The sequence below is a fragment of the Lepisosteus oculatus genome, chromosome 13 (assembly GCF_040954835.1).
Source record: "Lepisosteus oculatus isolate fLepOcu1 chromosome 13, fLepOcu1.hap2, whole genome shotgun sequence".
NCBI classification, from domain to species: Eukaryota; Metazoa; Chordata; class Actinopteri; order Semionotiformes; family Lepisosteidae; genus Lepisosteus; species Lepisosteus oculatus.
The window spans coordinates 7,029,437-7,055,271 of record NC_090708.1 but is presented as its reverse complement, the minus strand read 5'-3'; the positions used below and the strand labels follow the sequence as shown (position 1 = coordinate 7,055,271).

Sequence of the window (25,835 nt, the reverse complement as noted above, 5' to 3'; positions counted from 1 at the left end):
CTCTCTGAAGGACCACTAAGACTCTAGTTTGCGAAGATAAGAGTTAATCCACACCATTGATAGAACAGAAGCACCTGTCGAGAAATCTCATTTTATTTGGATACAGTATTCAACAATCAAAAGAATTGTGCAGATAATTCCAGTTGAGTAAACAAATCCAGCCCATACTGTGAAATAAAAAAAGATTGCAAAAATAGATTTCTACTAGAACTCCATTTATAGAAAGGACAAAAAAAACGTTAAAACATATCCATAAACATTCTCTCTTCTTTCCTCCTTTGCTGTGTACCCAGCACAGATCATGTCACAGAACATAAAAGCTTAATGTCACTGACAGAATTGTGTAAAAAGACTTTGAAATAAATTCTTGCTCTAGAGACCATGATGCAGTATCATTTACAGTGAAGCAACGGGTGCTACTACTACTGTTTTAAGTCACATGGAGAACAACCATAAATGCTGCATTATTTTTATTTAAATCTGGCTTTGTATAAACACCACATAGTTTACAATTATGTGAGTAGCTACATTGTATATTCCCTAAACAATAACAACAGAAATGCGTTTAAGATTTACACTGTATACCCATCTTGCAAAACACTGCTTTGTCATTCCCCGGCCAGATGTACATTTTAAATCGTGGCAGAATCATTTCACTCCAGTAACCTTTAACAAAAGTTTTTTTTTAAGGAAATCCAGTCCAAAACCATTAAGGCCAACTATTTTAATCTTAAAAGCCTTCATAGTTCATTAACATACTTAGTGCAGGCATACACTGTACTTCTGTTGCAGACCCACGTTTGTGAGGAACACTGCAATGTGATTACATTTCCAAGTGTGCTATAGTGAATTATCAGTGTGCTATAGTGAATTAACACCTTGGAGGTGTATGATAAAAGTAGTGACATTCAGCAACACTTGGGTTTTGAAGCCGTGATTCAGTGCAGGTCTTTTGCTTGTGTAAATATTTGCCTTTGTGCTATTAGCCGCATCCTTTCAACTACTTCAGCCCAGATAAAAAACAGCATACAAAGGGCAGACATTTCATCACATCTAGACCAAGTACCATACATAGAAAAAAAACATTGCAAGCATCAATACATCGCAAATAATTTCAGTTTAGAAAGTCGACCAAACCATGTTAAGATTGAGAGTATGTGCATATATCAAGTTTGCCCCGTATTGCCACATTATGTCCAATTCAGCTGCTTGCTGGGTATTTTCCTCTTTTCCCTGTTCGAGCCCATGCTCACTGAGTAATAACTTTAAGTAAGCATGGATTCGCGATCATTACACATCTTTGGATGTTGTTTGTTTTGTTCAAGAACTGGATGATCGAATTTCTACCTCAGATTTAGAAAAAAAAATATTGTTAGAATAAGAACAATACACGTGATTCACGGAATTAAAAATAAAACGCAGACACGGTGCCCTTCAGATCAAGTGTCAAATAACAATGAAAATAAAAGCAGGAATAATGACGTCCTGTGGGCAGTCAAGAGGTCAGGTATCGGCAAAATAAAATCACAGTCAACAAAATCAGAACTATTTGGAGGCATTAATAAAATTATCGGCTGGGCTATAGATCCAGCGTCATATTATTATTTTAAGATTGAATAAAATGCCATATTGTAAGTTCTGCTCTGCAGAATGAGATGTGCACAGACACAAAGGGTCCTAAGTATTCCTCCTGTTGGAATTGGATGTCGACGACCGGTTGTTTTCCTGCTCTGGTCTGTACTTCAACCAGCAGATCACCCACGTGACGACCACAGAAAACATGGCTAAGATGCTGGCGACGGACAGACAGATGGGGCCTATGGGCGAGGGGGGGTTGTTGTAATTGTGAACAAAGATCAGACCCATGAAGAGCAGCACGAGCATGGAGAGGAAAGAGAAAACGACGCACACGCAGCCCGTGGTCAGGGCGGCCCGCTTGCAGCTCTGGCAGCTCTCGTACCGGGCTGGGGTATGGGTAGCGGGCGGGAGAGCTGCAGCCGCCGTCTGCGCCGCGCTTTCCTCAGTCCTCGGGGTTAGCGCAGGGTGCTGCGGCGGCGGCTGCGGGGGCAGAGTGTCTTGGGGCAAAGGGTCCGCTTCGATATACAGAGGGAAAGCCTCTGTCACCTTTGTGTTGTTGGGCAAATTCTGGATCCGGTAATCCGGTACTGGCGTCTTGTGACGGCATATCGGACAGCTAATACGCCACGGTCTGTCCTCCCTGAGGTGCAACGTCGTCAGGCACTCTTCGCAAAATGTATGCAAGCACTCCAGTATTTTAGGCGCCCGGCGATCCAGGTCGAAATAATTGTAGCATATTTTGCACTCATACTCCTCGTAAGAGGCAACACCCTGTACCTCGATCACTCCTGGGTTCGCCTCAGCCATATCATCTTTTTCTTTCCAGAAGCTCTTCCAGTGCAGATAGGGGTCTTTTGTTTTATTTAAGTGCCACTTCCAATTGTTTTAAATCCCATGATTGTCTTGTGCAGTGTCCAGCCGTCTGACTGTCCCTCTTCCTGATCTGATCCTCCAGTCCCGTTAAATATTAAACGAGGCTCCTTTGACGCTCAGGATGGAAACCCGATGATGTAATGCCGGTGAATTTAATGCAGGAATTATACGAGTAGGCTGAGCCGAGCCTGTAGTTCAGGCACAGCACGAAGTCTGCTGCTTCGTCTCCTCGGGTTGTGCAGATCCCAGTTTATTGTGCGTTCAAAAGCAATCACAGACTCCTTACCACCACCACGACCAGGATATCAGACAAAGACTTCAGTGATTCACATTAAATTATTGATGTTGCACGAGGTGCTCCACATGAACAGCACAGTGCGTCCCCCTTTTAGGTAAAAAAAAACATGCACAACACCGAAACAGAACCGTTAAACACATATGTACCTGAATATATTCCTCTTGTTTCTCAATCTAGTGACCTCTCAGCGTCACAGTGTCTTCAGCATCTCAATTACGCTTTAATTCAATAGTTTTTCTTTTTTTTTTGATCCGGCACACTGCGTATCATCTATTAAATTGAATAAAAATCAGTCCGATATCAGATGTTACTTTGCTTCTGTTATTTTCCATCTCCCGTGATGTGCTATGCTTTGCTTTCTGCTTAGGAATATAATTAAGAAAATGCAATTAGGAGGATTTAAATTCGCATCGATGGCCGCTCTGGAGAGCAACATCAGAAAACCAATAAATATTAGATTGAACATAGAACAATAGGTACCTAGAGGAAAGGGAAGCTATTGTTCAGCTTCGCCACAAGGGGTACTGTTCAGCCTATAATTTACTCAGTTTCCTCCCACTAAAGACATTCTGGTTGGTTAATTAGCTTTTGGGAACACTGGCCCCGGTGCGAGTAATTTGCGTCCGTGTCTTCCCAGCCATAGAGTGGCGTTCAGGCCCGGGGTGTATCCCGCTTTGCGCCCGTTGCTTTCCGGGATAGAGTTCGGCTCCCGACGAGCATGTAACGCTTTAAAGCGGTTAGGAAAAGTAGGAATGGTAGGAATGGATATTGGCATCGTCCTTGTTCACTCATTAACTCTGATAGCCAGCAAGTACCGGGCAGTCATCGGTTCAACGTCATCATCTTAATTCCTTACATTTTTTTACTGCTTTTCAGCCCCCAAAGATCTCAAAACAGTTACACAGAGGAGCACTGCACATCCTCTTTCAAGCCAAACACCCCTGAGGAGCCTCACCATGGGTGATGACCTGGGGGATTCTGCACCAGCAGATTCTGCAGTGCACAGCAGATTGATCAGAGGAGTGAGAAATTACTGAACCAACTGATTGCAGGGGAAACAGGTAAACCAGATTGTACTAGTCCAATGTGGAAGTTGGGACACATGTGTTCACAGTCCTGTTCTAACAAACAGAAATCACTGCATCTTTAATGTGCAGATTGTCAGGAGCCGCATTAAACATCTCTACCAAGGGGTGGCACATTCTGAAGAATAGGGTCCCTGGTCGATATACTTGGGCATTGATGCTGGTCCAGGCAGAGGGAGGCACAGTAATGCAGTGGTTAGCATTGCTGCCCTGCAGCACTGGGGTCTGATGTTTTTTCTCGGCATTCATTTCTTAACTGAATTAAAGTCATATTGAAATGTAATTAAGACATACAGTAATACTCGCTTAACTCCTCATTACCACTCTTGAAAGAAAAGAGATTAATATTTCCCCAACAAATAATTACGTGAATGTTAACGTACAAATGATAAATATACGTTTCGGACACCCATTACTAGATTTTGCGCATATGGAAATATGTATTATATCGATAAACTGAAATGTATATGAAAGATGAAGCGATTACACAGTGAACTGTTTCTAAAAGTAGCTGAAAATATGCTGTATAAAAAAAAATGAAATATGTTTTTATTAGTATTTTTACCTTAACTAGAATGGACAAGTATGAGCAGTAATAATGTATATTTTTCCTTCAATATAAAGGGGAAAATATCAGCCGAAATATAAGATGAACGTCTAAGACAGGACAACAAAAATATGGCTGTGAGAGTGTATAGATTTTTATCTCCGTGTTTCTCGTAAAAAAACGGGTTGATATGCTCATTGGATCGAAACAACAGACGTGCTTACGAATTCTGAGTTCGGGAAATTCAGCACTGTCGAAGTTGAAGGCACTAGCTATCCCCAGATTGGACTGGAAACAAAAAAAAAAGGTAACAACTTCTTGGTTAAACACTGCAGGAAGACCAGAGCAACCTGTGAAAGGGTAGGGCTGTAGGACCGCGCAGGCTTTGGAGCTAAACACCTGTTTAACCTCCTACCTGTGTACACACCTCGCACAGATTTCAGTGTTAGACTCGGCCGGAGGAAACTAAAACACAAATATTCCAAACGCCAAGGTGAAGAGGATTTATTGCGTTTACACTAAATTCATAATGATAAAAACCACAAGACGACTGCAGGATTCAGGCTTAGTTGCAAGTTTTCAAAACAGCTGCGGTCTGTTCGCCATTGACGGAGGGGAGCCCATTTCTCGTACTGATCCGTACAGATACAATAAAACGAATCATAATGCAGCCCCAGAGAACACAGGTAAAGATGGCTTGGGATCGAATAGCTGGAGAGACCGAGATTTGCGGCACGAAAGCACCGCTTCGGAAAACCATGACAGGAATTCAAATTACACATCGCAGGTCAATGGATATTTGGTAAAGGTAGGTATGGATTTCTTTCAACTTGTCTAACAGAACATCTCACAGTCTTCTCTGTTCTAAAAACAAGATGCGCACCTGACATCTTTCTTTCTACCTATACCCTACTTTTTAATGATGTAATCAAACCAACTCTTCAGGTTTATCAGCTTTCTGGCGGGGAATGGCTTTTTTGCTACACGTATATGCGCTTAACCCTTTATGGTCGGTCTGGACTTTAAAGTCCTGCCAGAAGTTGCTGTGAATAGTGTCTTACGATACGCGCGACTATGTAAAAGGCTCCCAGTGATTTGTCCAGTAATAAGAAGGAGGTTAAACAGGCTATAAATATCAAGTCTGCTAGAATGTGCCCTGGAGTTTCCGGTGGCCTCTTAAGTGAGGGTCATCTAAATCTGTAAGATATATTGGACCTTTTTTTCACATTTTACAACAAAATAGCGTCAAATCCAGAAATTAAACCAGTACCCGGTGTTTTAATCTGCTGCTTGTTCTTAAGAAAAGACATAGCGGAAGGCTACCTTTTAATGTTTCTGCTGAACAGTACAATATCCTCTTTGCTGTTCAAGAGTGCTGGAATGGCTGTAAAAATAGAGTAATTTGTTCACAAATGCAGACTTTTTAAATTTCGTGTGTACTCCTAAGCACAGCTGCTGTTACAAAATTACAGCAGCATTTTCTTCAGCGACAGTGATTTGGAGTTAACAGAAAACCAGGTCACGCTGCTTTTTAGCTGTAAGACAGAAGCTGCCTCCACCCTCCTGATGTGTGCTTATTCAATGTTTTTCTCTTCCTAATTCCTCAGTATTTCTTTTGCAAAGTGTTTTGATGTTCAGTGACTGAAGTTGAGTCTAAGACTGAAATCAGAATATGTTTTTACAGTGCTGATGTCAGGCAGTCAGCAACAAAAAATGAGCTGAGTTGTTAGTGATTTTGTATCATTTGATTATTATTTTTTTTGTGAGGGGAGGGGGGGTTCTGTACCTTCAAGTCCCAAATATTAATCTATCATAAGATACCGGTGCTTTATCATCCTCATGTTGCCAATTTTTACCCATGGGGAATTTCAAATTAATGTCACTCCTTAATTAGGCAGGGCACCCTGTTCACTCAATTATGTGATTACCAACTGAGCCCACAGAAGCATAAAAAGGGATTGTTATGTAAGATGGAGGTTTTCAACAAGAGGATGACTCAGAAAAGCACAGATTTGTTCTGAATGTGGGTTAGATGTAGCTGATACATTCTTTAGTGTGAACATGCTGAACAGTTTGGGGTGTAACACTATTTCATCAGTGCTCCCACACAAGAAAAACACTTGTGTTTTCACTTGTAGGGCAAGTGTAAATTCATTCCTTGGGGAAAGATGGAAGCTGTTAAAAATACCTTATGAGCAAACCACCCCCTGATTTGTCTTGATGTGGACCTAAACATGCTGAAGGACAATCTGAAACGTATTGCTTCAGTTTTAATAGAAATATATTTTGTCTTTGTTTAATGTAAGCACATACCGTATTTATGGAATGACTTTAGGGTAACTGCAGCCCATTTCAATAGGGTCTCCACATTAATGTGAAAGAACTGCTGTAACTGTGCTGTAAGAAACAATATCTAAAAGTATAACATTAGTATATATACCAATTGATGTATGTTTTAGCATTTCTGACAAATTCAGATTCATTAGTCTGCTATATTTTGATTGACACACACCAACTTAAGCAGCAGCATCTTTGTAAATTTGGGTGCAGTTTATGAATAGGGCATTCAGAGTGCAATATACTTCATACAACACCAACAAATTAGCAAAGATGTTTGTCACAAAGGTTAGTTGTAATATTAAAAATAAGAATTTTAAATGGAGTATGGCACCACACACAGATTTAAAACCATCTCAATTTACCTTTTTAATATAGGGGGGAGATCTGAATGCTATTGTGCTTTTGAGGAGCTAAGAGAAACTATTCTAGTAGATCTTTACATCTGCAAATACTGTGCATGATTGCTCTAAAATTGAGCATATCTGCCACATGACTGAATCACCGCTTGGCTGTTCTGAAGCACACTGTCAACAAATTTAATGCAAACATAAGGTTCTGTTTTCATCCCATACGCCTTTAATCAGGGTTTTCAGTGAGTTCTTGCGAGTGACATGCTGACCTCAATGACGACACTTCATTTCCTCCCATGGGTGTCCAGTTGATTCAAATCAAGGACTGAAGAGAACAGCTCCAGAGGCATTCCCTTTTCTTTTTCCATCCAGAAACTGCTCGAGATCTGTCCCGTTTTTGGCAGAGCGCAACATTTTGTTTTTTCGGAGAATGCTCTCATTTATTCTGGAAATCCAAAGTTGCCACCAGCGCATTGCTGTGTGGCACAACCTTCTTGCTCTGCCCAAGGACAGAACCAAGCTCTCCCACTGTCCTCCTCTCAGTTGGAAGCACGTATTCGTTATCAGGTGCACTTTACAACACGGGAAACCATTTGTAATCCCGACACGTTAACATGAGTGATGTTAGTTTTCCTGGATTTCCAAACCTTGTCAGCACGTGCATTTGCCTAACACGCGCTCCTTGAGCCTGGTTCCCATGACAGATGAAACATATTCTTCCCCTGAACCCTCCAGACGTTCACTGCAGTTGGAATCATGCTGTCCACTGCGTGTGATATGCATACACACTAGGGTACAAATGGAGCTGAGGATCTCATCATTAGTTGATTAAAATAGGGTGTTCACTTTTGTTCTTGCTGAATTATATTCCAATAATTCATGTGCTGTCAGTATTCATTTGCTGGGGAATGTCGGTTTGTTAAGTATTGTAAACTGTAACCCGTTGAAAGATTTATTTCAAACCCTTGTGTTTCTTGCATATAGTCAGGAGTTTCTTGTGAACAATTGAACAATTTTCCTCCTGTGTCAATGGGTCTCAGCTGCTTGTTTTTTCTCAACAGTACAGCCTTAAATCACTCTCCTCATATATTCCACAAACAAAAAGAAGGAGTTCAAAATGCACAGCTACAATTTTTTATATGAAATCAGTGAATAAGCCTATTTTTAAAAAGTTTTTGATGCTATTATTCTCACTCTTCATTGTGTGGAATGCATCATTGTTTTATTGTGGAGGTTGTCTATTAAAATCAATCTGTACATTTTGCCATGTGTCTTATTTGGTATTCAACCTGTTTCAGTGTATAATCTGTTTCTTCCTTGGCAGAATTCAAGACCAAAGTATGTTGTGAAGAACTATTTCCTTTATTACTTGTTTCGCGTTGGTGCTGCACTTGGCCAAGAAGTTTTCTACATCTCCTTTCTGCCTTGTACCCACTGGAACCTTGACCCCTTCTTGTGCCGGAGACTGGTCAATATGTGGGCAGTAAGTACGTTTCATTTATTGACACCTGTGCACTCTTCACTGTGAACAGTGAAGCCCACATTAGCTGGCCAGGAGTGGGCCTCGGGTAGAGGCATTATGAAAATATAACTGGTGCTTTGTAGCGGTATAGAGGCATCAGGCTCTTTCGCAGTGGAACTGCACCTTCAAGATAATTAAACAAGTTCATCATCCTGACAGAGATCTTCTTCAGTATAGTACATATCACTATACAACACACATCTTCGGTGTCATTAAAGTTTCTGCTGAAGTAATAAGTGTTTCTGGTGAAATATTGCTCTCCACAAGAAAATTATCTTGCAGTTATATTTTAAATAAGTCCCTTTAGAGTGTACAAGCATATTGATATCATGTGGCTAGCCTATGTACCCTGAGGAGTTCTGGTATCATTTCCATTTTTAGGAAGCTATTACACCTCCATGTGATTTATATTAAAGTTTCATTTCAGGTCTTGATGTATGTCTTCAGAAGAAGAATATGTATGCCCAAGTATCCTCTTCAGTTTTTTGGGCTCGTTCTTATCTTGGATTGTCAGAATGTTTTTTTTGGTTTGTTTAGCTTACGTCTGCTTTTTTCTATTTACATTTCTTCAGATATACATGATTTTCAGCCAATGAACCTTCCTACCTTGCTTTAATAGTGGAAGGCATGTGCTGAAATTATTTGTACAACGAGTATCATTGGGTATAGAAAGTCAGATTAAAAAATGAAGGGAGGAACATGTTAAAAATGGCTCTTGATAGAATTTGATTCTGAGTAAAATGTATTTAAGACATTTAAGAACATTTACAGTATGAAACGATCATAAATGTTTGAGATGTATTGAAAGTTACGGAGCTAAGGATTATTATTCCCTTATTTGTACCTGGTTTATTGGTAAACTGATAAGAAAACCCAGGGTAGCCTGCAATATCCTTTCTAACCATTTTTAACAGCTGCCTTTAATCTCTGAAACAGTTACTAAAACATTTTTGAAAAGGGTTGTTATAAATATGAAGAATTAGAGACTACTAACAAAGAACCTGCAGAAATTTTATTAATGGAAGTGCAGTCTTTAAAAGGGAAGAAAATCATTATTTTATTATGAAGTTTAATTCAGCATATCAAAATTATTAATGAAACATCTACATGCTAATAATGAGTTCCCTATTTACAGGTCAGTGTTTCCTGAAAATAAATGTTGAATATATTTATTTGTCATCATCCCCTGTCCAAAATTGACTAATGGGTTTAATTCTTTAAAATATAAATAACAATTTGGAAAACTTTTTTTAATGAAATATCCTGGCAACCCGAGTTAGTCCACAAGAATTGCCAGCAGCACGTTGACAAGCCAGGTAATATTTTAATTCAAGTTTAATTCTTCTTTCATATCCATAATTGAAAGAAGAGCATAAGAAAGGTTCAAAATCAGCTCAGGCCACTGGGTGGGACTTGCTTCCTTTGTTGGATTTCACCCAGCTGTTTCTTGAAAGATCACAAGGGATCTGCGATGATAACCTTGTTCTAAACACGCAATCTTATGTGGAGAAACATGCCTTCTGTCGTTACTCTCAAGCGCATATTTTCAAAATCGGGACAGAAATGATTTGATTTTACTAGAATTTTCAAAGGGAATCCATCATGTGTGATTTCAGTCTTAGACTGAAGACTTACTTAGAAGTGGTGGTTGTGAAAGCTCAATGATATATCTTAACTTTTAAGTGAATTAACTCCTGAAGGCTGCTTTGATAAACAGCGCAAGAAAGATTGTAGTCCTGTATCTTCAAAGTCGACATAACTGGAAACGAAGAAATCATGCACGTTTTCAGTACTTAAAAGAATGACAATTTGGGGGAAATTTGGGGCTTTTCAAAATTTTTTGTAACACTCTAAGAAATCTTCTAATTACCATTTGTCTAGTATTTAGACAATGTAATTTAAAGTGTGTTTGGGATATCTTCGAGAGTTTACTGTAGTAACCATGTACAGTGTATGGAATGTAGACATCTGTACACACATATACGCTAATGGCAGATTATTTTGTTTGGGACAAGCATTGATTAAATTACGGTGATGTGAAAGTTACTGATATTTCAAATGATTCCCTTTGAGAATATGATGACTCATACTCAACTGTCATCTACAAGTGCTTCAAAAACCCCATTTCCCTGTGATTTGAAGTTTACCAGGAATAGAGAGTAGTTGCAGGGCCTAGTTTCTTTGATAAATTATTTGATTGCCTTGTTGTTGTCATAAGACAAAGAAATATTAGCCATACTTGTAACTGCCCCTGGGGAACTCGTGTCCAAAATGCACAGCAGTTTTTTTTCCAAATGTAGGAATCTATTTGCTAGCTGTTGTGAATTGAAGATGTAACGTATGTGGACAATTATTAGGAGCTAGCCTGGGTATCTGCTTTAAAAAGAAACCAAGAAGTCCCAAAATTGAAAGCCCATGGTTTCTAACGTTCCAAAATTGTTTGGAAAGCCTGCTGACGCTAAGCCTTCAAGAAATCCCTCTCACAACAATTGCACAAGGAGAGGGCAAAAGTATTTTCAGTGGATGTCATTGCACGCTTATCTTCATAATGATTTTATCTTAATTTCTTTTCAGTAGCTGCAGAGCAGAAACTAACTAGTCCACTGTAACAATTATAGGAAGAGCCCTGTGGCTAAGATGTTGAAGTAGAAAATGCATTGGTCCCCTTTGTTTTTCTTCATGTGACTCTAGTGAGTGCTGCTTAATTTCCTTTTCTTAGTTACTGTGCTGTTAGCCTTAGAAAACAAAATGTCACCAGCAGCATTACTGTCAGTGGCGAATGCCTTCTACACAAACAAGAAGCTGGTTATCTCATCACATGGCCATTTTTAAGTATAATACTTCTCTTCAGAAAAGATTAACTTCTTTCACATAATTTACACGTGACACCAAAGAACAGTCATATGAATGGATTTTGTTATTGTCAGTGTTTTTTTTTTTTACAGCTGGGCTTCTTAAAAACAAATTGCTCCATTGATGGATTCTTTTTCTAGAAGCCAACAGAATTGGCATGTACAGCTTACAAAAAAGGCATATCGGAAAAATAGGAAGAGATGAAAAGGAAATGTTAATTTGGCATAGACATTTTTTTGTGGTGTTAGCTGGCTGCAGTTTAGAGTGAGATGTATCAGTTCCAGTCCTCTGACCACTGATTTTCATGCCTGAAGTGTTAAAAAGAGCAAGATGACTTCTACAAAATCAAACAGTAATTGTAATTGTCTGCAACATTTTCCAGTTATGATGTCGCTGACTTTTCTGGTCCTGTTTTTTTTTAACACAGTAGCCAGTGGGATCATGCTAATAATAAAATAGAAACCAAAAGAGATGTTGAGATAGAAGTGTTTGGACAAATATGAAAATGCTAGTGTGTGCAGTCATCTTTAGATCATGCAGATGTTTCCAAGTAGTAAATAGAGACATCTAACTGGATCAAGCTGCACTGCATAAGGTGTTACTCTAGTCTTTGACCCTTTTTCCTGACACATTTCTCCGTGTAGACAATTTACCTCTGTGCTTTCCATTCTTTTCCACTTTTCTTAGTCTGAAACATGAAAGCAATAACACACAGTGGTTCAACTTCTCTGATCAGATTATGTGAAATGACTAGATTGTTCAGTGTGTTTTTGCTTTAACTTGTCAGGACTTAAGGCCCGATTCTGTTGATTCCCCCCCATTGATCTGATCAGTGGTGAAGTATTATAGGAAATACCCTGCTGAGAAGAGACAATGCGCTTAATCTGTGGTCATTTGAAGCATAAAACTCAATCTGTAGATATTTTAAGCAAGACAGTTCTTTTTTTTCCTCCAGCATATAAGGGTTTGAGTGTTCCTTTGAAACTGTCCTAAGCAAACACAAATAAAAGAAAATATAAGGGCCGACATCACTGTAAAAGCTGTTTCTCCTTTTAGGATAGTTTAACCTGTGGCGTACTCTCTGCTAGCGATGTCTAAGGGATTTCGACACTGGTTTCAGACATTTTTTAAAGTACCACCACTTCTAATTTGATTTTCCACAGGTATTTACGAGGCTAGACATAAGGTTCTCCTTTAGAGTATGTATGATAAATGAATACAGATCTTAAGTAATCTAAATGGTGTGGTAGCTTTATTTTCCTGCTTAGAAGTAGAACCCTTGGACACAGAGGTCAGGAGTTCAAAATGTAGAGAAATCATTCTGGTTCTTTGGGGGAGGATGACATTTATTTTTCCTACTTGTGGACTGAAGGGAATAACAGTGGTCGGGAAGAGAACCAAAACTGGGAACAAACGTCTCTGGGTGATCTTTATGTGGTTCCATGAGAGATGTTCAGAGGATCAGGAAGAATATTTGACCTTACCGAGAAACAAGGGGAGTACTGAGCTGATAAAATTGCAGTAGAAACCTCAAAATAATTTAGTTCTATGAAGTTTTCATTAATTTTTGAGGAGCAATTAACACATGGGTGGTCTCTTGCCTTTCGAACACCTCACACATTGCTGACAAGCTCAAGATAGAGGCAGAGCGAGCTTTTTTTTAAAAACACAGATCTTGTCAGAGGACGATAAACATTCTAGAAAATGTACAGATTTTTTAAATACATTCCAGAAACGAACCATTCAGATCCGATTTTGTCTCCTTAGGAGCTTGTTGGACCTCTAATAATTTCCATTGTTGCCTTTAGCTCTAACCACTGCTTTGTAGGTGCACAAGTAAATGAGTTAAAAACAAGTTATCATAGTTTTTCCAAATATGTTTTCACGAACAATAGCAAGTAGGCTGAACTGTGACAAAATATTACTCGTTGATAAACACACTGTTCAAAAATAGTTCTTTTTCTCCATGCCAAGGAGACTATGAGTTTACATACAGTATGCTACAGACCCAGGGTTAAATATTGAAAAAGAAACAAAAAACGAAGTCAGTAAAGACCTAATCATCGTGATCTCAAACTCTTGGTTGCTTAGTTACTATTAGAATTCGGAGCTTCTCTTTGGAATCAGGAATTCAAACAAAGCCAAGCTTTGTGCAGACTAACAGTACCCCCTTTTGTGTATTCATGATGTTATGCGAGGTGGGTATGTCTATGTATGTCTTAAATGCATGGCAAAACGCAAACAAGCTCTGTCACTGTTTCTGCAAAGCAGTGCGGTTGCCGGATTGGGAGAGAGGATGACTAGCTCTGGATCACATGCCGCGAGAGGAGGAAAGTGACACTTGTCTAGTCTCGAGGCTCTTTTTCCCTTCCATGCTAAATTTGTCCATTAAGAGAAAGAGAAGCATACAGTAGGCTTAAATATCTGGGCCATAACTTTCATTGCTCGCAGAAGGAGACCATTAGTGATCTGGTTTTAATGGCATTTTGCTTTTGCTAAATTGCGTTTATATATATATATCCATTTGAAATCAGATCCACATAGATTTACTTAATTTGAAAGGTCCAATTGTTTCTCATTGGAATGTTCTGGGATTAAAGATGGTTAGAGGAATGGAGAGTTCTCAATCTTAAGAAAACATTGGTTTTATTCAAATTATATTGCTTTCTAATCTGTTATTGGCTTGTACAGAAACAGCCCCGCAGATGGTAATGGCTGTGGGTGATTCATTCCAAAGTGAGAGGAGGACTTGCACACAGTACTAAAAGATTTGTTTCTGCATGGAAAGAGGGGGTTCTGAACCTGACTATTATGCAAAGCTTAAAAATAAAATGACTGCCTGTTCCAGGATTCAGACACACCCAAACACATTTAGGTTTTCAGACATCTCCTAAATAAGGGCACTAAATGACTTACTGTCATTGATTTTCTGTGTGTCTTCTGCCCCCATCTTTAGGTTTATATGGAGAAGTCCTCTAGTACTTTGGCTCTGGTAGCTCTGCTGGTTCCTCTGGAGGCAGATCTGTTGTCTCCTGAGCCAGCTATTTTAGTGTAGCCTGAGGGTGCAGTCTGTTTTTGTCAGACATTAAACTATAGTCTTGTCTTACTCAATCTTCATAACTTATCTGTTTTTAATTGAACCCCCCCAGCATGAACACTTGCCCTGTGGAAACTAAATTCTCTTCATCCTGATGCATGGCCTCCTAACCTGTCCTTTTTTGAGCAAACTGAAATTGTGTGGTGACTTCAACATGAGTGGAATAAAGCTGTCTCTTTCAGCTCTGTGTTTGCTGTAAATGTGGTTTCCAGCAGAGGACAGTCAGTCACAGAAAGGTCGGAGATATGCTGAAGGCAGGATCAAGCAATGGTAGATGCAAGCTTTCTTGTTAGGGTATAATGCCAAAAGTGTAACCACTGCTGATAAGCCACTCTGCTTCGGTTAAGTTCCTTTGAACTGATTTACAGTGAAAGCTAGAGTAGGGATAATGGACACTGGCTTTCATTGTAGTTTGTATACTCTAAATATGCGTTTTAATAAACATAAAAAAACATTAGTTTGTTCTTAGATGACGGTATTACTGTTTATAAAATCTTCCTACTTGAAAATTAGATTCCACTAGATGAAACTATATTAAATAAGGGGGTGTTCTCTGAAAACGTCTAACAAATATTAAAAGTATAATACCCCCAAAAAGATGAAGGAATGCAGTTTCTTTAAATTTGTGTGTTTTTAGGTTGTCACAGCTTTGATGAAAGGGGATGTTTTTCGCTTTGTCAAAATCGAAAGATAGTGCTCCTTTAAAATATATTACAGGAGTAAGTAGTTATTTTATAGTTGATTTAATGATGTATATGGCTTGGAAAGTGTTTTTTTCAGATTTTCTTTTATCCAGAAAGGGTAAATGGTGACAGCCGGAATCGATTCCCTATTTAGAGCAGTGATTAATTAAATATAACATGAAAGCTTAAAATATACCTTTAAAAGCTTTGGTCTCCGAGTTTTAAAGCAAGTCCTGGCCAAACTGCAAACTTTGCACAGTATTCATTCATTGCAGACCCTTATTATTTATTTATAGTAACTGGAAATGCATCAGTTTTCTCTGTAACATTTGTCTTTTAAAGCTTTTCTGTTGGTTTGCAAACACAACAGAAATAAAGCATACTTATCACAAGGATGATTAGTGTTTACCCCATTAGAGTATACATTAATATAATAGTCATGTAAAAAACTAATAACACAACAATGTTTCACCAATGTTTTGTTATATTTCAAAGATCATTTTTTAATCTATTTGAATGTATTATAATTTGCGGTAAAATATTTTTCATTTTAGATGTTTCTAATGACAATTTTTCCCAGTGTGAGCTGTCCGTTAATATTTTATGTATATTGTAATCTCTACTCTGCTTGGACACTCTCATGTACGAACACACAACTCTTAAATTGTGATACAAATATGTTATTATTATTATTATTATTATTATTATAACACATATATACAAAACATTTACATTGAGACAACAAAAAACAAGTTAATACCCATGAATATTTTAAACATATCGCTAATTGCAGTCAATAAGTATAAGACACAGCTGAAGTCAGAAAGACCAGAAATGTTGCTACAAATAAAGATGGCTATTTTATTATTCATAAGCCTGTATTTTTAACCAAATACGAATGACATCAGTATCAAGTCTTTTTCAAGGCAGTAAGGCTATAAACCACATGACATTTCGATTGTTAATGTTCAGTGATGAAAACTGGTTTGGTGTTCCTAGGTAGTCATGTACATCGGCCAGGTCTCCAAGGATGTCCTGAAATGGCCACGTCCATACTCCCCACCCGTCGTGAAGCTGGAGACCAGGGTGGACGCCGAGTATGGGATGCCTTCAACACATGCAATGGCTGCCACCTCGATCTTCTTCACCCTCCTCCTCAGCACCAAGGACAGGTACCAGGTAAGAAGGACTTTCACAGGAGCCTTCAGCACGGGGTGTGTACAGAGCTGCTGCATCAGCTGGGGGAAACGCCTTTCGACTTCACTGCACCTCTGTGATGTCTCTTTACTTGAATCAGTGTTACCACCTTCTCACCTGATCTCATCAGATCTTTGACGCTGCGTAAGGCGTGGGATAGCAGACCTGTAAGAAAAACAAGGCTGCTGCTCTTCATGATGTTGGTGGAGCAGTAGGTGGCATCTCTACCCTCTTACCCCCCGAAACTGACTTTTCAGAAGCCAGGCACCCCAGAGTTGCGACTAGGGACACTGTGCTGTTCTGTCCTTTAGGTGAGAGTTTGGTAGTTAAAATTTAGGCCTCGAAAACAAGTGAATTCAAAACTGATTTCCCACAAGAATGCATGCCAATAGGTTCCACACCCAAACGGATAAAACCAGTTACATACATTTATTCATGTACTTTATTTGCAAAGTAAATGGTGGCTGAAAGTCATCAATTTCGCTTAGAATGTGAAGGGGAGACGGCTGTTAGTGGTGGGTGCTGAAACTACACACTTATTTTCAGTGCTTTTGCTCTCAGTGAGCCTTTTAAATACCATTTACTTTAAAGTCTCATACGTAACATTGCAAATCATTTTTTCCTTATTTAGGTTTGTAGTTGATTATTGATTCATGGAATCATTTTATTAATTGAATGTTTAGGCTGAGGATTTTGCATTGTTGTTGTTTTTTAAAGGACTTTAATGACACTTTATTAAAAAAATCCTTTTGATTGACGTTTGTTTTTAAGATTCTTTTTCCACCACAGCTTGCTTTGCTTTACAGCTTTATTGACTTTCACATTTTATACAGTGTGAACGTTATTCAGCAGTCTGTGTTTGCGTGTCACCCAGGTGATTCTGTTCCCACCCTGTGACTGGGTACGAGCCATGTGAGTAAGGAGCTGGCTTGTAACAGCTGCTGCATTTCTAAATATGAATTTACGTTATGTTGTTAAGATGTACCGCTTAAAAGGTATTATTACATCTATGATTACTGTTTAACCTTATAAATCACTGTGTTCGAAAAAACATCTAAAGCAACTTAAACACCTGAAACCAACCACTTTGTTTACTTTGGACAACTTTTCATCACCCGCTAATAGAGATGCAGCTGCTGCACTGTTTTCTGTTTTGCTTACACACTTGCCAGAGTTGCCAAAAATAACATTTGGAATTGGTCTTGCTGGAATGCAAAAACATCCTGCATTCTGTTTTGAATTTTCATCAGTCTCTTTGATATAACAAAGATAATGTCCATCCCGCCGTGCACTGTCAGAAAACCTCTTCTTCTTGGTAAGAGTTGCCGAAATCCGGAGCCTATTCTGGGATCATAAGGCAGGGCTTCAGCCTGGATGAGATGCCAGTCCACAGATAGTGTTTGGAACTTGAATGAAAATTAAGGCAGACTACAGAGTGTGTATTGTATTGCTAAACCTAGTAAGGGCTAATATGGTACTGATGACACAATTCAATTGGAGACTGGAGAATACAGTCTAAACAGGAAATGAGGAGAAATAATAAGATTTCTGAAATGTCAACAGAAATGGAAAAAAAAAACGAGATTACTGAGATTCCCACAACTTTATAAGCTCAGAGTTACTTAAACTCCATCTAGTCTTCCAAAATAATTTTCCACTTGGTGCTGCTCATGGCTTCATCACATTATTGAAGGTTGCTGTCTCAGCCCTTACTATAATTCGACATTAATAAACAGCAATGCACAGGCATTAATTTACATTATGTCTACTTAACCCTAAAGCATACCAAGCTGTTTCACACTAACACATACCAGCTTTTGTCTGCCTTAAAATGTAAATGTTCTGTGGGTATCTATTGTGCAGGTCCTGCTTAGATGTTATTGAAACAAAAGGCCAGATCAATGAAAGTGTTATCCTGTGGGCCATCAGTCTTAAAGTGTCACTGCTTTTTGTTTTTTGTTTGTCCCCTCAAGAGACACTGTTGACTCTTGTTATTTCCTGAATCTGTAGGCATTCTTACACTTAATGCCTAAACATATTTCTCATATACATCTAGTTCTGTTGATTTATGAAACTATTTTTTAAGTATATTGATTAAACACAATGTGGTTGCAGATGTAATGAAGCATGAACAACTGCTGGCATGTGTTTTGTGTTCAGGTATGTAGCTGTCTGTGGTGTAAGCGAATGATATTATTCCATTGTTAGTTCAGTACAGTCAACATTGTGAATTATAGCACGGTAAAAAGTGTTGTATTAGTTTAGATGTTTGATTCATCAACGTCTATAAATACAACTAGTCAAAAAGAAGATAAAATGATAAGACTACAGTGTATTGAGTTATTTCTTGCAAAACAGAAAAATAGATTTTTAAACTAAACAAATTATTGTTTTATTAAAGTGAAAACAGAATTCAGCACTGGAACCAGCTGCTAGATTCCTTGCCAAGGAAACCCCAATTCTGGTTGAAGTTTTATTTTCTTTGGGTACAGTGCTGTGGGCTTCGACCTGATAGTGAAATTGTGGCTGAAATTCCCTTTGTTCACATTCAGCCTTGGCTATGGCGGCGCGGTTTGCTTGAAAAAAATCTCTGCTTTACTTTAAGGAGCTGCTGTGAGGTTGCTTCCCCTTTCTTGTGGAGCAGACTTCAGTAGCGCTGCTGCTCTGTGAAAAGCTAGGAGAACTGGTATTGAAGTCTCCAGGAGAACTGGCATTTAGAGTGTGATTATATTCTAAAGAACTACCGCTGTAGCTCTAGAGAACACTGTGTGACCCCTATGATCATCTCACTGTCTAAAATTTCTATAGCTTATAAAACTTTACAATCCCCAGTTTTTTTTATCTCGGTTGATAAATATCACAGATTAACTCATAAACGTGCACTGTGTTGTGTGGGGAGAAAAAAAGTTAGTTTAATCACAAAGGAACCATGAAAGCATCCTACAGAATAATGCTTTCTTCTTGGACATTTGATGATTTTATGATTCTATCTTTTCCTGTGCAGATGTGGTTTGAAGGTGTTATTGGGTTTGGGTTTTTGTCACACAAGGAGGAAATGGAATGAAAGAGAGGAGATGAAAAGGATTCCTCAGGCCCCGTTTTAATATAGTACTCTGGGTGTTAGTGAGTGAGATGAAACTGGAAAAGAGATACTATAATTTGGGAAGGACAGGGGTCCAAATATAAAGTAAATAAAAAGTATTGATTGTCAGATGGAGGCATTCTGTGTAGACTATTAACAATAACAACATTATTATTATTATTATTATTATTGATGATGACGATGATATAGCCAGAAACTACACAGCACCAATATCTTCTTTAATTCCCAGAGGGGAGCTGTGCTGACAGAGAAATCACCTTTATATGTTAGATGACAAATGTCTTAAATTAGCCTAAAATATTAATTAACAAAGACATTTCAAGAGGTGAATTGATTTTTTCCGTTTGAAGCTTGTATCGATCTGCATTACAGAGAATTCCAGGAATACTGCATTTCATGCTTTCGCTGGTGACGCCACTTCAGTAGAAATTGATTCCCAAGGCAGCTGTGGGCCAGACAGTGATGCTCCTGCAGATCTGACTAAAACAAAGAGTTCGAGTAATTCGACACTTCCTTTGTGTGTGTCTTGTCTATGATAAATGTTTTTCAACGTCCAGTACATCCTCTTAACATTCATAAAAATTGGACAAGTTTTCAGTTGCATTGGCATTTAAAACTTGTGTTACTCTCACTGTTTTTTTTCTTAGAAGATAGTTCACCTCTGATACTCTCGGTGTTCAACACCATTACGGAATGAAACACACAAGTCATCTGGTAAAACTTTTTCCTGCTTTACAAGATGACTTTATTGGCCATATACAAGTTCTTGTATTAGGAATTTGTCTTTTTTTGCATACCCAACTTGCTCATTAAACATTAAACACACAGACAGGGAGAGAAGCTTGGGGGTCAGAGCGCAGGGTCAGCCCCTGGCTGGCACCCCTGGAGCAGTTGGGGTTAAGGGCCTTGCTCAGGGGCCCGATGGAGTAGGATTCCTCTGTCGGCCACGGGATACGAACCAGCACCGAACATCCCCATCACGCAGTAGGTCATTAAAGAGGTTAATAATTCCTTGCATATATACAGTAGATTCTGCCCAAGGAATTGGAAAATCTTCTATGTCATCGCACAACACCTAGTGATTCATTATGCACCAGCAGCCCTACTATAAGGGAGATTGGCTAGAGAAGAGAAAAATTTCCTCAACAAAAAATTAAGGGGAAATTTTAGGCAGGCTAGATACCAGGGCAGCAGTGTTAACACCACCACACTTTCAACATGGGCTGTGGGGTCTTTAAAGACCGAATGGTCAGGACTTGTGGTAAACATCTCATCCACAGGCCAATACTTCCAAAAGCACTGGAAAGTCTCTGATCACCATACCAAAGCATTGTTTTGAAAATTCTAGTCAGAGATCACCACCTACTGGTCCACTAGAGCAGCACACTGGTTTTAAAGGTTATCCTTCCTCTAAGTGAACTGATATTCATCTTTTTGATTAGGGTCTAAAACTGAGCTTTTTTAAATATCCTTTGATAATCTTAAACACCATGATGCTACATATCACTCCTAATCTCGTTCACCTTTTTTATGTTGAGTCTCTCTCTCTAAAATGTCTTGATAAAAGCAAAGCACAGCATTAACTGATGTGCACTGGCTAGGATGTATACAATGTGCAAATCCTATGTCTTTATAAGACATAAAATGGCATTCTCTTATAATTGTCAAAATATTATCTCTAAATATTAAACTCATTAAAGCCTAATGTGATTTAACAGTCAATTGAAGACATACATTCATAAATATTCTTTTTTTTTGTCACGGAAGGCATAATGAATTATCTTTTTATTTAAGTTTCAGGAGGAAACTATATAAGCTCTCCAAATCAGCAGTTAAAACTTGTAAAGCATAATTATAACATGAATAGTAGCAGCTGGCTCTTAGTAAACAGCAGAAAATCACCACTCCAGTCTTGATTAAGTGTCTTCAGCACATTAGCTTTAGAAATACATTGTACAGACTGTATTGATGGAGGTTTTCTGTTTCTTCCTCTCTGTTTTAATATTGGTCCTTTAAGTACTGTTGTAGTCGTGGTAGCTGGGACTCTTTTTGCAAGTTTCCCTGTATTATGCGTTTCTGAAGGCTTGATTTAAGTAAAGGTCCCAGAGGTGAAAGGTCAGAATACTCATTCAGTCTGCCACGCACAGAGTCATCCTTACTTGAAGAATAATTGTGCTTTCAGCTGTGCATCTCTTTGATTCAATTCTGTTCATTAGGGTGCATGAATAGCATTCCATTCAGCAGCATTGGGAGTAAAAGAATATATATACAGGCTCACTTTTAAACACTTGGTCTATAAAAATCCAACCACAAAGGAGTATGGTGTGGGCAGATAATAAGTTAAAGGGCAGACTGGGTATTAGTTGATATTGTATAAACATATTATTTTTAATAAGAGATTAAAAACAACAATGCAGGAGTGGTCTCTGAGGTACAACAATTAGGAGTCGGTAGGATGAGTGCAAAACATAATTTTAGTGTTCCTAGTTCTTAATGGAGAGAAGAGTAGAGGCAAATAGTGGTGAATTAATTATTGAAAGACACCTCTTTGCTACAAACCTTGTCTGCATCCCTGCTTGGAGAGAAGCAGACAGCCACACAAGTGCATCTTTTCCTCAGCCCCACTTGTGAATAAGGATTGTACTTTACCATGGTGCTCCTGCTGGTGTTGGCTGTCTAGACGCCCTCACTGAGACTATAAAGTTGAGCTTTTATGTCCATTCGCCATTAAACACTCAGCTAATTAAAGCTGCCCCCAGTTTAGCCCATATTTCCTGTAGAAATATGATGGAGCTTTTGGGATCGCTGGGCGGTGGCACACTGTAACTATGTGGTCTGCATTTTCTTTTGTAGCACAGAGACAGCCCACAGCGCAGGTATTGATGTTGGTTTTGTAGAACAGGTGGAGAGATGATGAAGTCTGTATTCCCATGGGAGATAATCCATGACTTGCTCCAAGATTTCTTTTGGAAATACAAGTGAATTCAGCAAAAACTTGGCAGACCTGTGTGACCCAAAGCATTTAACACCCATCATGTCTGCAGCCATTTACTGTACACTGAAACTCAAGTGAAATTCAAAACTAGGGTGATGAGTTGATGATTAAATGGATAGTACACTATTCTTTATAAAGAGATGAACCTGCTTTTGAACAGTGTATCATTTTTGTTGTGTTCTTAGACCCTTTGAGCGTTAGACCGTGTGCTATTTCACTTTTAAATAGCATTTAAAAGAGCATTTTCCAGGAATTAGGCATATGAGGTTTAGGAAGACTGACTTGAATAAAAGCAATGAGGGGACAGTATTCTTTTTGTCAGTGCAAGAATGTGGATGCTACTTTAAGTAGATTTTTTCTTAATAAAACATGTATCCTTTTATTCCGCTGCTATCTATAAGCAATTTTAGCCACCAGGTTCCACACAATGGGAAATTGCTTATGACTATAGCTCCAGAGTCTAAAATTAGTAAAATTATCTAGAGATGATATGTCTGAGAATTAAACCTTCTTTCTTTGGTTATTCACCACAGTCATTACCTTCATCTCAGAGTGTATTAAAGCTTTCACATGTACCCTCTGAAACAAAGGATATTTTAAAATAAAACGTGATTTGAAGCTTAAGAATTAACACCATACTGCTCATAGCTCCTGTTTTGCCAGTCTTGAGAAACAAAAGCAGTTTGAAGTTGCTTAAGGAAGGTAGTCAGTATAGTATGGAATTGTGTGTCTGGCAGACATTTTTCATTTGACAATATATTTCTCATATTTTTGTTAGTTATGATCACGAAGAGGGTTGTATATTTTGAACATCCTTATTTTCAACAATGGGTAGACTGTTTGCTACATTTTAAGTGAATAAGATGAGCTTATAGATCATGATGGACAGTAATTCTAATAGCAAAAAATTAGATGCAAAGGTTTTAATGTATTAGTATGCTAATGCACACATGGCCAATGAACATCAGTGTTAAAGTATAATCTCTTCTCTCATTATCAGTATCCATTTGAGCTTGGACTGATGGCAGCTAGCCTTCTGTCCACTCTGGTGTGTCTCAGCAGACTCTATACTGGCATGCACACAGTACTGGTGAGTCACACATGCTCGTTCAGAAAGCTCTGTTTTTTCAGCTTTTCTGTCTTGATTGTCACATAAAATTCACTTCTAATTGGAGACTGTGACAATCAAAACTAGCATTTTATTACTTATTTTACACATTTCTCGCTGATAATGTCGATCCTACCTAAAGCTTCTTTTGGGGGGTGATCGCATGTCATTCATGACTCAGGAAATAGCTTCACCTTTTGCATTGATTCATCGATCGATGGTGATTTTTACCAGGAATCTGCCGATTCGATGAAAGCAGCTGATATCTGTTTTTCAGGATGTGGTCTGCGGAGCGTTAATCAGTGCTGTTCTGATGACAGTGACCTTCCCCCTCTGGGATACCTTTGACCACCTGCAGCTGACCAGCCCCCTCTCCCCCATCGTTGCAGTTGTGCTTCCTTTCCTCCTGTCTTACTTCTACCCTCGGCTAGACCACTACAGCACCACCAGGGGGGACACCACCATCATCCTCGGGGCTGGCGCAGGCTGCTCTGTGGGCTACTGGGCCAACTACCAGCTGGGGGAAACATATGAGCCAGAAGGAGGCTTTCCAATCCCTATCCCAGCTCCAACACTTGATATGGCTGTGTACAGCTTCGCCCGTTTCCTGGTTGGAATTCTGTCTCTTGTGATCACCCGGCAGGTTGTGAAAAGCCTCAGCCTCCGCGTGCTTTGTTTTTGGTTGAAGGTGTCAACCAAAGATGCAGAGGCCAGGCAGAGGGTAGAAATTGAAGTGCCAAGCAAGTTTGTGACCTATTTTGCCATTGGCTTCACTAATACTGTCCTAGTCCATAAAGCTTTCATCTTCCTAGGGTTATTTTAAAATGAGCTGAAAAATATTTGAAAGAAGCAATTTTATACCACACCGTTTCTGTGAGTTTTGCCTTCCTTTGGTTTTACAGATACATTTAATGCAATAAACTTTGGGTAATAGGTGGAGGACGATTATGTTTAACTTACCTTAATTTCTGTTATCGGTCTGAGCAGACTACTTCTTGGTCAGAAAGGCTATGAATAGCCACAATTTAATATGTTTATATCTCAGGTTTTAATATTGCAAATCATTAAAATATACGTTTTGTGCTTATGTTCTAATATTTTGATATAATGCACTTGTTGTAATGAATGCGAGTGGATAAATATGAAAATATATATTTGATTAAATATAATTAAGTATGAAAAGAGGTTACATGTCATCTACAGAAACACCTTACTAGGGTGATCTACACCCTGCTGTAGTGCAGGATCACAGGGATGTACAATGATCTCAGGCAAGCCTCCAGGTGTTCAGTACAAGCAAGTATTTCAGTTGTTCTCTATTAGACTTGAAGGTATTATATTTATTATAATAGGGATTTTTTTGTGTATATTACAAAATACTTGAAAATATGAACTATTATGATCACCGCCACGGAGATTCAGCATTGTGGAAAATGTGCTCATTTTACCTTTAATTGTCCATGAAAAATATGTATCCATTGCACTGCTATTAGCTTGTAATTTAAAATTTTGATATTTTCAAGTAACAAATGTTTGTGCCACATCAATCCTAATACATTGTTTTTTGCTATTTTTTCCAGTAATAATAAAGTAATTCTCTACATGAAGACTGAATGCAGTCGTTTCTGCTCTCCTTATTGTGTTTGTAAGGATAATTATGCTCACGCTGTATTTATTAACTGTTAGTGCCTTGTATGGTACTCTGGCTCTTTTAGCCTGTCAAAGAAATAACTCATCCAATACGTTCCAGGTTCAGAAAGATTATTTTTTTTCCCCCAAGAAAGCTCTTAATGAAAAAAGGACAAAAATTAAAAGAGCCATAGAAAAACTTCTAAGGAAAATCTGTTGCACATCCTCATATATGAAATGTTATTTCACAGGAAAAAGGTTTTATTTCAAAAGGAACTTAGCTCTGTAGAAGTTAACTGGGGAAACTGGGGCCACATAGACACATACACAGTATGTGAGGGTGAGAAAACAACATTGTTTTTTCAACTCTGGTGGGGCCTTTTCTATAATGGGATGAGAGACCTATAAAGGAATACCTAACTTCTGCTACTGCCAATGGCATTGATCGACCAATGGGGGATACTGCCCTTTCTGGGCCAGAATTGTGAAACCACTGCCCCAGTATGCTGACAGGGGGTCTGAAGTCCTTGCTACTTGATTAAAAACCTCACAGCACTTTTTGAAAGAGGAATGATGT

At 38.6% G+C, this 25,835-nt stretch overlaps 2 protein-coding genes across 3 annotated transcripts; one reads left to right on the top strand and one right to left on the bottom strand.

Annotated features, from left to right (window-relative positions):
* Positions 1 to 77: 77 nt before the first annotated feature.
* LOC107079106 (RING finger protein 228) lies at positions 78 to 3,239 on the bottom strand. The gene has a single exon (XM_015360949.2). It carries the CDS (start codon positions 2,383 to 2,385, stop codon positions 1,678 to 1,680), a length of 708 nt encoding a protein of 235 aa, XP_015216435.1. The 5' UTR covers positions 2,386 to 3,239; the 3' UTR covers positions 78 to 1,677.
* Positions 3,240 to 4,779: 1,540 nt separating this feature from the next.
* sgpp2 (sphingosine-1-phosphate phosphatase 2) lies at positions 4,780 to 25,243 on the top strand. 2 transcript variants are annotated; one of them, XM_015361008.2, is made up of 5 exons: positions 4,780 to 5,189; positions 8,396 to 8,554; positions 16,226 to 16,405; positions 23,522 to 23,611; positions 23,907 to 25,243. In XM_015361008.2, the coding sequence occupies exons 1-5, from the start codon at positions 4,911 to 4,913 to the stop codon at positions 24,450 to 24,452; spliced, it is 1,254 nt and encodes a 417-aa protein (XP_015216494.2). In that variant the 5' UTR covers positions 4,780 to 4,910; the 3' UTR covers positions 24,453 to 25,243. The 2 variants fall into 2 exon arrangements, with proteins under 2 accessions (XP_015216494.2, XP_015216495.2); XM_015361009.2 differs by lacking the exon at positions 23,522 to 23,611.
* The last annotated feature ends 592 nt before the right edge of the window (positions 25,244 to 25,835 follow it).